General features: G+C 37.1%; 1 protein-coding gene across 1 annotated transcript; it reads left to right on the top strand.

Moving 5' to 3' along the window:
- Window positions 1-421: 421 nt before the first annotated feature.
- Window positions 422-15,283, top strand: PRL (prolactin). The gene is made up of 5 exons (XM_061588483.1): window positions 422-455; window positions 2,150-2,331; window positions 10,004-10,111; window positions 12,568-12,747; window positions 14,858-15,283. The coding sequence occupies exons 1-5, from the start codon at window positions 428-430 to the stop codon at window positions 15,047-15,049; spliced, it is 690 nt and encodes a 229-aa protein (XP_061444467.1). The 5' UTR covers window positions 422-427; the 3' UTR covers window positions 15,050-15,283.
- The last annotated feature ends 1,411 nt before the right edge of the window (window positions 15,284-16,694 follow it).

The following is a 16,694-nucleotide window of genomic DNA, read 5'->3' as shown; positions in this document are numbered from 1 at the left end:
CATCTCTCATTCATAGATATTCTATATTCCCAATTTCATAATTTCCTTCTCCAGTCTTCTCTGATTGATTCTTGTAACCACATAAAATTTAAGGTGAATCAAGAGATATCCAGATCTGTTTATCATTTACAGGATTTTAACAGCAGAACTTGTCTACTGGCTCTTCTAGCCAACTTAATTAATTAGGATCCTTCCTAGAGCCCACAAAATCTTGCTGAATATGAATGGGCTAATAAGGGCCATTTGATGTTTGTAATTATGAACTTTAATCCTGTTGATGGGCAAAGTGACCCGCAAAGGGGGTGCAAAACCTGCTGCATTTATAGATGGGCACCAAAGTGTATATAAAGATGGAATCTAAAGGTGACAACAATTACATCTTCCATCTTCTGTTTGACAAAGCAAGTCAACAGTGATATTTCTTACCATGACCCACAAGAAGGCTTCATTGAAAGGTATGTGTTTGCCACTCTTATGGACTTTTTTTCATTTAGATTAAGCAGAAATTTTAAATTGAATAAGCACGGAGAAGCACAACATAAGTAGTTTGCACTCTGCAATGGCAGTACAGTATTGGGAATAAGAACACAGGGGGAAATCTCCTTAGAATTTCTGCAGAAATCCTACAAAAAGAACTGCACAAGATTACATTGTGCATTAGAGAACATCCTGGTGAATCATGGCCCATATAGGTTTTGACGCTATACCTTATGCATTCTGCACTACGGTGAGCATCAGTTATTCTCAGTTCTTATATCCAACAAAACATTAAAATGTAATTTGCTATAATTATGCTTTTTCATTAAATTTAATGGAATATAATGTACCCATTGTTCCTTCACCTTGCTGCAACCTGAGATCTGTTTCGCAACTCACAGAATCTAACCTAACTAACAGTGCACTCCTATGCATGCCTACTCAACTGAAGTCTCATTGAGTTCAGCTGGATTTACTCTTATGTAAGTGTACAAAGGATTGCTGCCTTACAATATGAAAACTGCAGACTCTGTGGTTTTCCTTCTCCTCAGCATTATCTTTCCCTTTTTTCTTTTCTTAACCGCAAAAAAAGATTTCTAGTGAGCTCAAACGTTTGCTCACTACTTTGTGGCATTATAATTGGTTGGTATCAATAAAGATATAGTGGCATTCTTGCTGTTTGGATCATAACTGTGCAGAGGATCATGGCCAATCAACCCCAGTAAAGGTCTTCCAGATCCAAATCTGACCAACTTCACACCAATAGCCAGAATGCAAAATGTTGAAAATTCACTATATATAGGGTTGTAGCCAATGCTAGCCCTAATCAGAGTAGACCTTAGTTGGCTATAACACTCTCTCTGTGTGTACAATAATATCAGTAGATATACATATTATTGAGTTCAGAGCATAGGAAGCCTAGTTGTTAATACTGGCCAGTATTGTATTGACTAGCGATGGCTCCCTAGAGTTCCCTGTATGTCACCTTTCTCCTGGCGGTCCCACGGACAGAACCCTGGACCTTCTGCATGTAAAGGATGTGCAGTAAGCCTGAGCTGTGGCTTTTCCTAAGAATGGACCCACATTTAAACATTTAAAATCAAAACATTTGCATTTAAGTGGTCAGTTTTTTGCTGCACTTCTTGTATAGCAAAGGTACGGGGGCCATTTATCATCAATGTACAGATTTATCAGGTACTAATTTTAAAGATTTTGTAATGGTGAAAATGTCTTAAAGTATAAGCAGTGCTTGCAGAACTGTTCTTCTGCATAAGTTCTCTTGAAGGAATTCCAGTCCACTACACTTTTTTGTAGGCCTGTTACATATGCAGAAGAGTTTAAACAGCAGAATTGCTGAAAATGTGCAGACAGAATCCCAGCACAATCAAAATCTCCCTCAAATTTAATTTAAACACCATATGTTTGCAGAGAAAAAAGCCACCCTTGGGAAAAGCCAGCAAGAAAGGGGCTCAACTTATTTTTCCACACTCTTACATTTATGCAAATATAATTATGTATCTATATTTACATTGTGAAAAAGTTAGTTTCTTCACATATGGTTGTTCAATGAAGTCAAGAATTAAAGTAGGCAGAAGAAATGTAGAATACTGATTTCCCATTTGCTTTTTTGACTTTCTGGACACCTAGTTTTTGCTTTCTTTTACCTTAACAGGTGTGTTGCTGGCCATCCTCCTGATGACTTATATGTTCCTGACAAGGAAGGGTGTAACTTCTTCACCTATCTGTCCCAATGGGTCTGACAGTTGCCAGGTCTCCCTTGGGGATCTTTTTGACCGTGCTGTTAAACTCTCACACTATATCCACTCTCTGTCTGCGGAAATGTTCAATGAATTTGTAAGTACCCAAGCCTTTAATTTAATACACCCTTCCATAGAATGTACTCTAATTTAAAGATGACATGAAGAAACAGCAAGCCCAATAGAAAAAACAAGTTTGGGCAAATTGCTATTAGTGATTGACTTTGTTTCATTTTGCCTCAGTTTCTGAATAGGAAATAATAAATGTATGGTGTACTTACTGAGTATGGTTGCATCTGTACCATACATTTAAAGTACTATTATTATATCACTCTAAACAGTCATGGTTTACCCCAACATGTCCTGGAAAATGTTGTTTCTTAAGGGTGCTGAGAGTTGTTAGGAGACTCTTATTCCACTCACAAAGCTACTGTATTCCCAGAGTTCCCTGGGAAGAGGGATTGATTGTTAGATGGTATCTGACTAAGTCATACTCAGAACAGACCCACTGAAATCAATGGGATTTATTGTATTTTCAGACCACCCTTCATCCTGTAGCATCCCAGAGTGATGTACAAATAATATCATAAATACAAATAACATGGTGTTAAATTAAAACAAGATAAAAAACCACAACATGGAGCCATAAAACTATTCAGCAGTAGATATAAAAATATACATTAAGAGTTGCACTTCCCACCCATCCCTCTCAAAATGCCTGTGTGAAGGTCATCAGTGAGGGATACAGGTATACCTCTAGAGGGAAGGAGTCACGACTAACTTACATTCACCAATTTCACTGATCCTCCTCCAGTGGTGACTGGTGCCCACTGGGACTGGTGGGGGCAGAAGGCAGGGATTCCAATAGTAGATGGAACCACAGCCAATTATAAGTGGAGCCAATGAATTTTAGTTTTGCCCCATCTCTTTCCTGCTGAGTTCTGCAAGGGCAACACTGAAACTAAGGGATTGGAAGCTGACAGACAGTGCCACCCCCTGGACTGGTTGTAAGTAAGAAGGCAGGCAAGTGGGAGTTGGCTGAGGTTGGTGGACCAGTGCCACATTAATTAATTAATTTTTATTTTTAACAAAAGGGGGAGAAAAGGATTATTAAAAAATGAAAAGAAAAATAACACTTTAATAATAAACCACCATCAACTCACATTAAGGATACAATAACCATCAGTACGTCCATCTTAAGTTAAACATATAAATTAATATAAGCCCCCCAGAAGTCCAAACAGGTATCTACACAAAATTGATGTCTTTAAGGAATAGGTTCAAATGTAGCCATGGGACTAAAGTTCTCAAGCCGTTGGTGATAGACAGTGGTCTCCTGTAAGAATGACTTAGCTGGATGCCACCCATTATCAAGAAAGTCCAATTGGATAAGACTGCCTTGAATGTAAACCGTCAATAGATCGTACCCATCTTGAGTAAAGATTCACAAACTATCTGTGTATCAGTCATCAAACCCCTATAAATAAATTGCTTTAAGTAAATATATCAATCTTTTTTTTCTCAATGCTTTATTTATTTATTGACTTCTGATTTGTCGTAGATCAGCTATACAAATATAATACTTATCAAACCTGTCCCTTGATACATTACAAAATTACTTTCCTCCATAAACTATCTTAATTATTTTGATTAATCATCAAATCCCATTATCATCATTTCATTTTGATCCTTCCGCAAAAAGTCCAAGAGATGCTTCCACTCTTTGAGAAATATGTCTATCAGTTTTTTTCTGAGTAAACATGTCAATTTATCCATCTCAACTAAGTCCATTAATTTCAATAACCATTCTTCCATTGTAGGTATTGCTTCCATCTTCCACTTTTGCGCATATAACAATCTTGCTGCTGTGATCATATATAATATTATCCTTCCATACTTCTTTTCTAGTTGTTTGTCCATAAAACCCAATGGGAAAAATTCTGGCTTTGATTGAATATTTATCTTTAGGATTTTTTGAATCATCCCCCCATCTGTGCCCAAAATAATTTCACCTGGTTACATAACCACCACATATGATAGAATGATCCTTCTTGATTCTTACATTTCCAGCAAATATTAGGAATATTATTATACATTTTTGATAACTTTTCTGGAGTCATATACCAACGGTACATCATTTTATAAAAATTTTCTTTAAGGTTATAACATAATGTAAATTTCAGCCCTTTTTTCCACATGTTTTCCCATTGTTCCATTTGTATATTATAACCAAAATGTTTAGCCCATTTCACCATACATTCTTTAACTTGTTCTTCCTCCATTTCCATTTGTAACAAAAATTTGTACATTTTTGCAATTATACGTTCATCATTTGTACATAAACATATTTCAAATTCTGATTTACTTGTTTCAAAACCATACATTTTCTTATCCATTTTATATGTTTCCAACAACTGGAAATATGTAAACCATTGCAGATTATATCCTTCTTCTATTAATTGTTCTCTCTGTTTCATTATACATTCTCCTTGTACAGTTTCTAGTAATTCTTGGTAAGTTAACCATTTATCTTTTCCTGGCATATCCCTTCTATCAAACGCTTCTTGACTTGAGACTCCTAATGGTATTTTAGAACAAAACCTTGTTTTATATCTATTCCATATTTTCAACAAAGGGCGTCTTATAAAATGATTATTAAAATCCGCATTAGCTTTTACTTTATCGTACCATAGATATCCATGCCATCCCCACTTCAATTTATAGCCCTCCAGATCTAATAATATTTTATTTCTTAATAAAATCCATTCCTTTATCCAAACTAAACCACAAGCGGCAAAATAAAGTCTCAAATTCGGTAATCCCAATCCTCCTCTTTCTTTAGAATCCTGTAGTAATTTAAATTTAATTCTTGGTTTTTTCCCCTGCCATACAAATTTAGAAATATCTTTTTGCCACTTTTTAAAAGGTAAGTCTGAGAGTATTATAGGTATCGTTTGAAACAAAAACATCATTCTCGGTAATACATTCATTTTTATCACCGATATTCTACCCATTAGTGACAACTGTAGTTTGCCCCATCTTCAGAGCTTGGAAAAGTTACTTTTTTGAACTACAACTCCCATGGCGCTGGCTGGGGCTGATGGGAGTTGTAGTTCAAAAAAGTAACTTTTCCAAACTCTGCTTTAACATATCTTTCTTGATCTCTGCCCATAATTTTTCATAATTATTATGAAACAACTTTGAATTTTTATTCGTCAAGGAAATACCTAAATATTTCACCTTTTTCTCTATTATAAATCCTGTCTGATCAATTAACTCCTTTTTTTCTTGCATAGATAAATTTTTCACCAACATCTTTGTTTTTTTATTGTTAATTTTAAAGCCTGCTAACGGTCCAAACTCTTTTAATTTATCCATTAGTACATTAATTCCTTCCACTGGGTTTTCTAATACAAGCATCAAATCATCAGCAAATGCTCTGAGTTTATATACTTCTTTTTTTATCTTTAACCCCAAAATTCTTTCATCTTGCCTTATATCCCTAAGCAAAACTTCAAAAACCAAAATAAACAAAAGGGGGATAGTGGACATCCCTGTCTTGTACCTTTTTGTATTTCACATGATTCCGTTAAGTTACCATTAATAATTATCTGAGCTTTCTGAGATGTATAGATCGACTTAATCCATTTAATAAAATTTTCTCCAAAATCCATTTGTTCCAGAACCTTAAACATAAATTTCCAATTCAGATTGTCAAACGCTTTTTCCGCGTCCAAAAAGATCAAAGCAGCTTTTTTATCATTTCGTTGTTCTAAATATTCCAGTACATTCAGAACATTCCTAATATTATCACGTAATTGTCTTTTGGGCAAGAAGCCTGATTGGTCTTCCTGAATAAATTGTTGCAATACTATTTTCATTCTTTCTGCCAAAATCTTTGTAAATAGTTTATAATCATTATTCAGTAGAGATATTGGTCTGTAATTTTTTTGTTATAGTTAAATCCTGTTCTTCTTTGGGTATTAGTGTTATGTTAGCATTTTTCCAACTCTCAGGTATTTTCCCCTTTTTCAGAATCGAATTCATTGTATGCTGTAGGGGTAATAAAAGCTCCTCTTCAAAACATTTATAATATCCTGCTGATAGTCCATCCGGTCCTGGTGACTTTCCTAATTTGACTTTACTTATGACTTCAGATAACTCTCTTAACATAATAGGATCATTAACAATTTGTCTCTGAAGATCTGTAACTTTAGGCAAATTCTGTTTAAATAAATACTCTTCTATCTTTTCAGAGGGAAGTTCTTGGCATTTATACAAAGTTGAATAGTATTGATGAAAAACCTTTAGAATTTTTACATTATCTGTCAACACCTTATCTCCTTCTTGTATCTTTAAAATAAGATTTTCCCCCCTTCTTTTCTTTTTTTTTTTTTTTCAATAATTTTTATTCAGATTTTCATAAAACATACAAGACAAAATCATAAAACATTCAAAGACAAAAAACAAAATCAAAAATAGTTAAACAAAAAGAAAAAAAGAAAAAAAAAAAAACAAAAATAAAAAATAAAGAGTAAAATATTGACTTCCCATTTGTCAAAGATCAAATCAGTTATAAGTCTATAATATATAACAATCCTGTCTCTTAAGTCATATTATAAAATCACTTTCCTCCAGTAGTTATCTTACTTAATCATCAAATCTCATAAACATTACTTTATTCTTTCCACAAAAAGTCAAAGAGAGGTTTCAATTCTTTAAGAAATATATCTATCAATTTTTTTTTCCAGATAAGCATATCGATTAATCCATCTCATTACTAATTATGATAATCTTATTGTCATAACCATAGTCAAAATAAACATTTCAATTAATCCATCACATCAGAATCTGTTAGGTTCAATAATTTCAGTAGCCATTGTTCTATTATCTCTATTAGTTCCATTTTCCATCTTCCATCTTCAGTAGTCTTGTTAAGTCCAGTAATTTCAATATCCAATCTTCCATTATCAGTATTCCATAATAATCTTGCTGTCAAAGCCATAGTCATATAGTAAGAGTCTGATGGGGATTACCTCTATCCCAAATATTTTCTTGCCATCCATTCTGAATAGGTTGCTGAAATACTGCTGTAAAATCATATCTCTGTTCTTTTTTTCAAAATACACTGGGTCATCTCTTAAAAGTTTTTCCATTGTCACATGGCTGCAGTTAATTCCATAGATTTTCTCTATATTGGGCTCCATCACATCATTCCAGTCCAGAAGATTATCCATGCCATTGATAACTTTATCTCTAGAATCTTCATTCATTTCTTCAGAGATAACATTGAGTTCCAAACAATAGATTTTATTTCCCCCCTTCTTTTCTTAATTTGTATGCCAACCACTTCCCTGGTTTATTTGCAAATTCAAAATTCCTTTGTTTGGCAAAAGTTATTTTTCTTTCAATTTCTCCCACTGTTAACATTGATATTTGATTCTGTAACATCTTAATTTGATTTACAATCGAAATATTAGTTGGGTATTTTTTCAGATCTTCCTCTTTTCATTTTATTTCATCCAGGATTAACTGCATTTTCTGTTGTTTCTTCTTTTTTATTTCAGAATTAAATTGAATAAAGTATCCTCTCATAAATGCTTTACTTGTGTCCCAAACAATAGCTTCATCTATTCCTTTATCTAAGTTATGTTCAAAAAACTCTTTTAATTTCTCTTTACATTTTTGTACTACTTTGTCATTCTGTAATAAAGACTCATTTAATCTCCATCTATACCCCAACTTCTTTTTTTGAAAAGTTAATATCATGGGGTTATGATCAGAAAAAATTTTTGGTAATACATCCATCTTAGAAATATCTTTCACTAAATTTTTAGACATCCAAATCATATCAATCCTCGAAAAGGTTTTATGTCTTTCTGAAAAATAAGTAAATTCCTTTGCATTATCATTTATATATCTCCAAGTATCTACCAGTTCTAAATTGTCCATTAGTTCAAAACATATCTTCGGAAGTTTCCCCTGTGTCTCTTTAATTTTTTTTTCAGAAAGTCTATCTATTTGTGGTGAGATTACCCCATTCCAATCACCCATAACACACCAGTGATCATATGAAAGGTCTAACAATTTTTCCATAAGCCCCCTATAAAACTTCTTTTTACTTTCATTTGGGTCATAAATACCCACTATCAACGACTTTATACCCTGTAAGGTAATTTCAACCCCCACAAATCTACCACTATCATCCGATAGTACCAATTTAGGAGACAGTTGAGGGTTGATATAAAGAACAACTCCATTTACTTTTTTCAGTCCAGCCGAGATAAATTCCTCCCCTAAATTTTTACAGATCAGATATTTAGAGTCTTTCTTCTTAATATGGGTTTCTTGTAAACAGATTATATCCAATTTTAGTTTTTTCAAATAGTAAAACACTTTCTTTCTCTTCTGCGGGGTATTAGCTCCATTTATATTCCAGGTTAGATATTTATAATCCATCTTTAAGCATGTAAAAGTAAATATATCAATCTTAACAATCTATTTTTTAAAAAACAACATTAAATATCAAGATGAAAGGTACACAAACTCATAGGTAGTTTACTAGAATTTAAGTTCAGCAAGAAGGCAGATGGGGGAAGGCAAGAATAAGGAATGACAGCTGGACACAGATCTCAGTAATTTATTTATTTATTTATTTATTGTATTTGTATAGCGCCCCATAGCCGAAGCTCTCTGGGCAGTTTACAGTAACTAAAAACATTAAAAACAAATATACAAATTTAAAACACATATTTTAAAAACAATTTAAAGCACAATTTAAAAAATTTAAAACAATTTAAAAAACACATGCTAAAATGCCTGGGAGAAGAGGAAAGTCTTGACCTGGCACCGAAAAGATAACAGTGATGGCGCCAGGCGCACCTCATCAGACAAACCATTCCATAATTTGGGGGCCACCACTGAGAAGGCCCTTTCCCTTGTTGCCACCCTCCCAGCTTCCCTCGGAGTAGGCACCCAGAGGACGGCCTTAGATGTTGAGCATAGTGTACGGGTGGGTTCGTATCGGGAGAGGCGTTCCATCAGGTATTGTGGTCCCAAGCTGTGTAAGGCTTTATAGGTTAAAACCAGCACCTTGAATCGAGCTCGGAAAGGTAGCCAATGCAAGCGGGCCAGAATGAAACTACCACACTTCTAATTGTATCAAAAGTGGCATTTCTACACATCTTAGAACACAAGTTTAGGAAGTGGGACGAAGGCAGATTATTAGGTCTGATGATTAGGCCCTGCATACCAAAGGAAGAGAGGCCCTTAGGAAGCACAACAGCAACAGATGGAGTGTAGGAAGGAAAACACTGCCATTTATACATAGAAGTCATGTAGTAAAGGAGCAAAGTACAAAATAACAAAGGGTTTTATTAGCAGAATGCTTTGTAGGAGAGAAGACATTAAAAGACCCATGCAATGGAGTTGCTTTGGAGTTTGGCACCTTAAGAGAAGGAAAAAATCATTCCATACTACTTGGTGGGATCACAGAATGTAGATAGCTTTACAAAACAGAGAAGCTCTTATTCATAAGCAGATTATGAAGAAACCTGATCCCAAAAGTGATTTCTTTCCAAGTACAGTTTAAAGCAAATTATATTTGATATAGTCGTTGAGGTGCATGTAATAAGGCTCTGATACAAAATTAAAATTCTGCATAACTCAAGGATATATTTCACATAAGCAGCAAATGCAAAGATGAATCTTCTTCTTCTTCTGTAAACTTGGTTATCTAATGTACTAAGTGTGATTTTTCTTATCTTCAGGATGAACGCTATGCTCAGGGCCGAGGGTTTATTGCAAAAGCCATTAACAGCTGCCACACCTCTTCCCTAACCACTCCTGATGACAAGGAGCAAGCTCAGCAAATTCACGTGAGTTGTACCTGTTTGGATGCAGAGAGAACCAGGAACAAGCACACAAGTAGCAAAGATTACAAGATAAACAGAAAGAAAGGAGGACACCTAAAATGGTCACAGGAAGCTTGATGAAAACCTTTAGAAGCATCTAATTACAGACATGCTGGGTTGGATCCAGTTCCAGGATTATTTTAATTTAGTCCCCACTGAAATCACTATGACAAATTAGTTGTACCTTTGGTGGTGGGGCCAGAGGCATAAAGTGGGTGGAGCAACTGTGTGATGCTTAACTTTGTACAGCAGGCTACATTCCAGCCATGTCTCCATCCTGCATCCAAACAAGCAAGATTTATTGTCACAGTTCATGGGCAGAGGCAAAAGTGCTCGAGGAGGATATGGAGCAGAGCTGGTGAGGGGTGTGACCCGGGGTGGAAGTGTGGCCTGAGGAAAGTACCAAGGGCCAGATGAGAGACCTGGACAGCCACATTCCCCAATCCTGATCTATTTCAAGGAGAGAGGTGTGTCTTTCACATAGGCCGGAGGGAATAACATACCTGACAATGGGTGTGGGTGTGTTGTACGCACAAGCACAAGGCTAGGACCCTATCGAAAGTATATATTGTGTCTTAATTTTTTCTGCAATTTGTCACCTTCTGAAATTAAAAGTATCTTATTAAAAGAATCTAATTTTTAAAATAGGTTTCTAGTCCATACACTTGTCAAGGAAATTAGAATTTGTGGAAAATTTCTGAAGTATTTGTAATGCTACAGAGGCACTTGGCACCAAATTCATATTGATTCCCAGGTAACAGTTTTCATTTATCCACTAAATAATCTGCCTCCTATAAAACCAAACGATGAGACACAGACGTCTCTATTTGTATTGGATAGATAGCTGATGTGTGAGCATTTGAACTTAGCAGCATTGCAGTTCTTCCAGTCTAAGGAGCAGGAAAGGGTTGAGCCGCAGGGTACATGTTTTTGCCACAGTAAGCAAAGTGAAAAGTGTTGGTGTCAACATCAGAGAGGTCTCGAGGGCAGCAAAATGTCTAGGAGGATCCCAGGAAAGCAAAAAGCCTTTTGATCTTCCAGCTCACCCCAAGCAGTGGCAAAGTTTCAAAAGAAATCTCCCCAGAAGCAAAACACTTCAAAGAGGAATCAGACCTATGCCTGGGCATGTTTGCCATGCTGTATGTAGACATTAGGAAAGCTTTGGATAAGGTATTAAGTGGCCTACCACAGATTTCATCTTCTATTATGCTTCCAAATATTTTCCAGATCCCGTATTTCTAAAACTGTCTCCTTAATACTCAAGCTAATCATTAGAGTAACTGGCATTCTGTTCAACAAGGCTGAACAGAGTGGTGCCTACCTGCACATAATAATGCAAGGAGAGCTTATTGATAATGTGTATTTAGGGGATTATTTCATCTAAATAGCAAAAAAAAAAAGAACAATATTTATATACCACACTCTCATAAAATATCAGGGTGGTATACAACAATATGTATGCAATAAAATATAAACACCATTAAAAACAGAACAAAGTAATAATTAAAGTGACTGGCTAGTCAAAAGGTTTTAAGCAGCTGCATAGACCTCCCAGCATAAAAAAGTATTCAGGAGATGCCTGAAGGTCAAAAGCAAGGATGCCTGCTGAATCTTGCTGGAAGAGTGATCCACAGCATGGGACCAGCAACACTTAATGCCCAACATCTGGAAATATTCTGTAAATTCTTTCCAAAGTTTGATTAATGGATTTCACAACACCACCTCGCAGTATCTAGAAGACAAACAACTGAAAAAACTAAAAACATTAAAAATACGTAAAACAGTCACATACCCTCACAGGTTTCAAGGTTGCCAGGAAGTTATTTTCAACCATCAAATGTCTGGGTAAACAGGAACATTTTAAAGTTATTCCTGAAGTTAATAATGAGGGAAAGAGACACACCTCATCAGGGAGGGCATTCCACTAATGGGGACATACCACTGAGAAGGCCTTATCACAGGTTAGTGCCCAACCAGGCAGCACCCAACTGTGGGATCACCAACAGGGCCTTCTCAGCCAGTCATAGGACCCGAGGTGGTTGATATTGGGGGAGATGCTAAGTCTCAAGCTGTTTGGGATTTGCACTCTAATTCTAACATCTTGAATTGGGCTCAGTAGCTCAACAGCAGCCAGTGCAGCACTTTCAGGACCTGCAACACATAGTCCCATCAGGCTGCTCTATTTACACCCTAGCAGCTGCATTCTGCAGTAGTTGCAGTCTCCAGACCATCTTCAAGGGCAGCTCCACATAGAGTACAGTGCAATATTCCAGGAAGGAGGTCACCAGAGCATGGACAACTGAGGCCAGGCTAGAAGGCTGTAACAAGAAAGTTTAAAAATGACTTACTGTGATGTTAAGTGCCTCCTGTGTAAGTTTTGTGGCACCATTTAACTACACCATTTTGTTGCTAATGAGCAGCATGAAGACCTGCTAAACTTAGTGCTGAGTGTTCTCCGTTCCTGGAATGACCCTCTACTCCATCTGGTCTCGGAGGTCCAACGAATCAAAGAAGCTCCTGATACCATTCTCTGGAAGGCCATGGAGATTGAGGAGCAAAACAAAAGGCTTCTGGAGGGGATGGAGAAAATCGTTGGAAGGGTAAGTAGAAAGGACCCCGAAATTCTTCCAGCTGGGTAGTGCAGTACTCTTCAGCACCCAGGGTTCTATATCACGCAAGGAGCCTGCACAAATAAAGGAGATCCCCTTCTTCAGACAGTCACCCCCCATGAATTGGAAGGTGGCAGAAATTATGACAAGGCGCGTAGAATGAGTGGACTCATCACTTCCCCCATCTCGCATGCCTTCTTAACCCTTAATGATTATGCCTGTAGCAGGTTACTACCTGTCCTAGAATTAACAGCCATTTGCCACATCCAGCAGTTAGCAAAGGTTGTGGCATATCTAGCATAGTCCTTATAATGGATAATAGAAGATTAGCCAGCATCCTACTTTTGTGCATTTATTAGAAGAAATCCTGTCTCTTCATGGTCCATACTTCTTTATTATCTGAATGCTTTTAGACTTACAGTTTGGTCCGATGCATGCTCACTTAGCGGTAAATCCCACTGAGTACAGTGAGGCTTATTCCCAACCAGAGGCACAGAGAATTGCATCCTTATTACCTTACTTTACATAAGGTTTGCCTATGTAAACATATATTTAACATATATTTAAGCCGTAATTATCACTGGCTGTAATTTTTATATTTAATTGCCATTCAACTCCCATCTTGTACGTCTCTCTTTTATATACTTGCCAACTAAGATGTTTCACTTCATGCATCTGACAAAGTGGACTTGAATCCACAAAACCTTATGCCACAATAAATTTGGTAGTCTTTAAGGTGCCACAAGACTCTGTTGTTTTTTGCTGCAAGAGACCAACACAGCTATACCTCTTTTTATCTTTTATAAGAATAAAACATATAGGCAGTGCTGCCGGTGTTATTTCTGCAATATCAGCTGCTGTTCCATTTCTGCAATATCAGCAGCTGCCCATGGAAAACCTGGGCATCCACAAATTGTACAGTATTTTTAAAAAGTTAATTGCATTCTGAGTACACTGTACTTGGAGCTTGTGCCCCACTCCATCAGTGGAACCTCTGGGAGCAGACGGCTAGGATTGCTCCCTCCATTTAGTGACATTAGAAAAAGCATGCATGTGAGTACTTCATGTTATCATTCACTGATTATGCTTGACCAGCTGTCATAAGTCCTAGATTGCTTATGTCTAAATGAGGACCTGACAAGTTCTCTCATTCATTCTATCAGTGAAGTGGACTTTTTAAAATAAAGTTCCTTCCCCCTTAAACTAATTAAACAATATCAGATGGAGCTCTACAGCAATCTTATTCTTTCCATTCTAGGGAAGAACATACCCCACTATTCTATAATTAACATGCTGTTTTGAATTTTCTTTCTTTTTTTCTTTGGTTACTAAATCGGGGGGGGGGGTTAGCTCATGTCCATTGCAGTGCTAAATTTGGAAACAGGCTATACAAGTTGATTGTAACTTCTAGATCAGGGGGCCCTCCATATGTTGTTGGACTCAAACTCCCATCAGCCCCACCACTCCAGATATTGGTTCCAATCCAACACAGTTAAGCTTGTTTAAGCCTATAGATTTCAGGAAATCAGGAAAGTTACACACGTTTGTGTGCAGGAAAGCTGCTATTTCTGAAAGAAAAGAAAGTCAGTGTGCTTTTCAAAACAACTCAGCTATGCTTTGGAGAAGAGGGGACAAAGAAATTCAAACTTGAGCACTATATTTAAAGTTCTGTTCTCATACCTGAGTACTTCCATATCACGCAGGGAATCACTGTTTCATAATGAAAGCCAATAGTAAGACGTTTTGCATTCTGTTTACATATGGAAAGCACTTTTGCACAGCAGAGCTGCAGTGTAAATAAGTAATAATCAGGGTGAAGATCAACGCAAATACTTGAGGCATGAGATGCTTCTATCTTCTTTCACAGTCAGAAGGCAAATATATTGTTCTCCCTGTCAATTTGCTTTTTTTTCTCCATTAAGTTTGGCTTTTTCAAACTGTAAGCAAGGATCCTCTCATGTCGCACTAATGCTGGATAAATATTCAAGTGTTAATGTTATAATTCTCTAACTATTGTTCTGATATAGATCACTGTTGATCTGTTATAAACATTGTCATAGTGATGCTTGCTAACTATATTAATTTTTCTCTTTTTCATTAGGTTCACCCAGGTGACACAGGCAATGACGTCTATTCTAGATGGTCAGGGCTCCCATCCCTCCAACTGGCTGATGAAGATTCTCGCCTCTTTGCCTTCTACAACCTACTGCATTGCTTGCGTAGGGACTCCCACAAAATTGACAACTATCTGAAACTCTTGAAGTGCCGCCTCATTCATGATAGTAACTGTTGAGCAACATGGGTCTCACTTCATTAAAATGCTAGCGCCAAACCTCTTCAAAATGACCTGCTTTTAGCCCCATTGCTTTTCACTGCACATTGGTATTCCTTATGCAACATTTCATCCTGTGGTACAAGATTTATGGCCATGTTTTGGGGATTCAAACAGTTGTTCTAGTGTCTGAAAACTCTAAGATAAGCTATTCTTTTCTGTTAAAAGTACTTTACTGTATGCTGTATGGGCATCATGACGATATTCAAATCATGCAATAAAAATTTAAAAATATATATACTTACAAAAATGTGGTTGTTTTAATGTTGGGTTTGGTTTTAAACTGTTGGACTGCTTTCGCCTTTAGTTACCAACATCATGGGACTTGCAGCCAGAGCTTGTGTGCTACTGATGATCCCCTCAGCCAAGAAGGCCCTGTGGGGCCTATACTCAGGTGACTGGACCCTGCTTCCAGTCTCCATCTCTGTGTTGGCCATGGCAGGGGATGGGCAGCATTTTGACCTTTCACTAACTGAACAAAACGTCTACAGCTCACAACTGATATTGTGCCTGCGTCTGGTCTTGGAGAAGAAATGGGCTGGTCAGATACCGTTGCTGGTAGGTGGCTGGAACATTATCTTTCCCCAAAGCCTCCAGAGTCTTTGCAAATATGATTAGCACTAGCCATGCATAGTATACTTCAGCTATCCCATAAGTGAAGGCCTAAGGGGTAGGCAGAAGATATATTCAGTGGTGACCAGGCTTCTGATTTGACCAACAAGGCTGCCTTGTACTTCTATAACCCACCACCACCACCTAAGGCAGGAGTGTGCCAATGTCATTGCAGAAATGCATACAAAGCAACCTCAGTCATGTGCTGGAAACAGTTTTACTAAGAGCTATGCAAACGGCTACATTTAGTTTAAAGGAGCTTTAAGCATGCAAGCACTCTAAGTAATTCTTAATGAGACCATTGTAAAGATCTTATGCCTCTACCTAGATTACCTAGCTCTGATAAAGCTAAAACCTAGCCCAAATATTTGGGCCAAACCTTAATCTGCATCCTCTCTTAAATACCAGAGAGTTTGCCAGGCTTTCCATTTCTGCAAGCTTTGCACGTCCTTCTGCTTTCAGAAGCGCCAAATGATCAATAATGACTAAAAAGGTATTCTTATAGTGCTTCTCTCATGGCTAGGAGCTGGAAGTCCTGATAATCTTACCAGAGAGTGAGAGGCCCTGTTCTTGGAAATCTCTGGCCTGTTTTGTACAAACAGACTTGTGGTAGCTGAGACCAAAAGTCTAGGTGCTTAATCATCCCAGTCCTGCCCTTTGGATGGTTTTAAAGTGCATGCATCATTTCAAGGTAGCATATGCCAGTATGCACTGCAAAGGCTGTTTAATTAATTTGTCTGCCTATGGTACATGGCAGCAGAACCAGTGGGCTGTACGGATTCTGGTCTCTTTGCCTGGCCTATTGCCAAGAAAGCCAGGCAGGAAACCTTATTTAAAAGCAGACTCGGTAGCATTTAAGTTCAGCATGGTTGATCATTTTGTTCCCTGCTGTATCAAAAGGATGAAATGGGGGGGGGGGCAGGAGAATAAGAATTTGCTCTTTGTTATATTTGTCCTCTAACCTATCAGAAAAGACTATTTATTAGGTACCGCA

Source organism: Rhineura floridana, chromosome 1 (assembly GCF_030035675.1).
Source record: "Rhineura floridana isolate rRhiFlo1 chromosome 1, rRhiFlo1.hap2, whole genome shotgun sequence".
In the NCBI taxonomy this organism is placed as follows: domain Eukaryota; kingdom Metazoa; phylum Chordata; class Lepidosauria; order Squamata; family Rhineuridae; genus Rhineura; species Rhineura floridana.
This window is presented reverse-complemented; position numbering and strand designations above follow the sequence as displayed.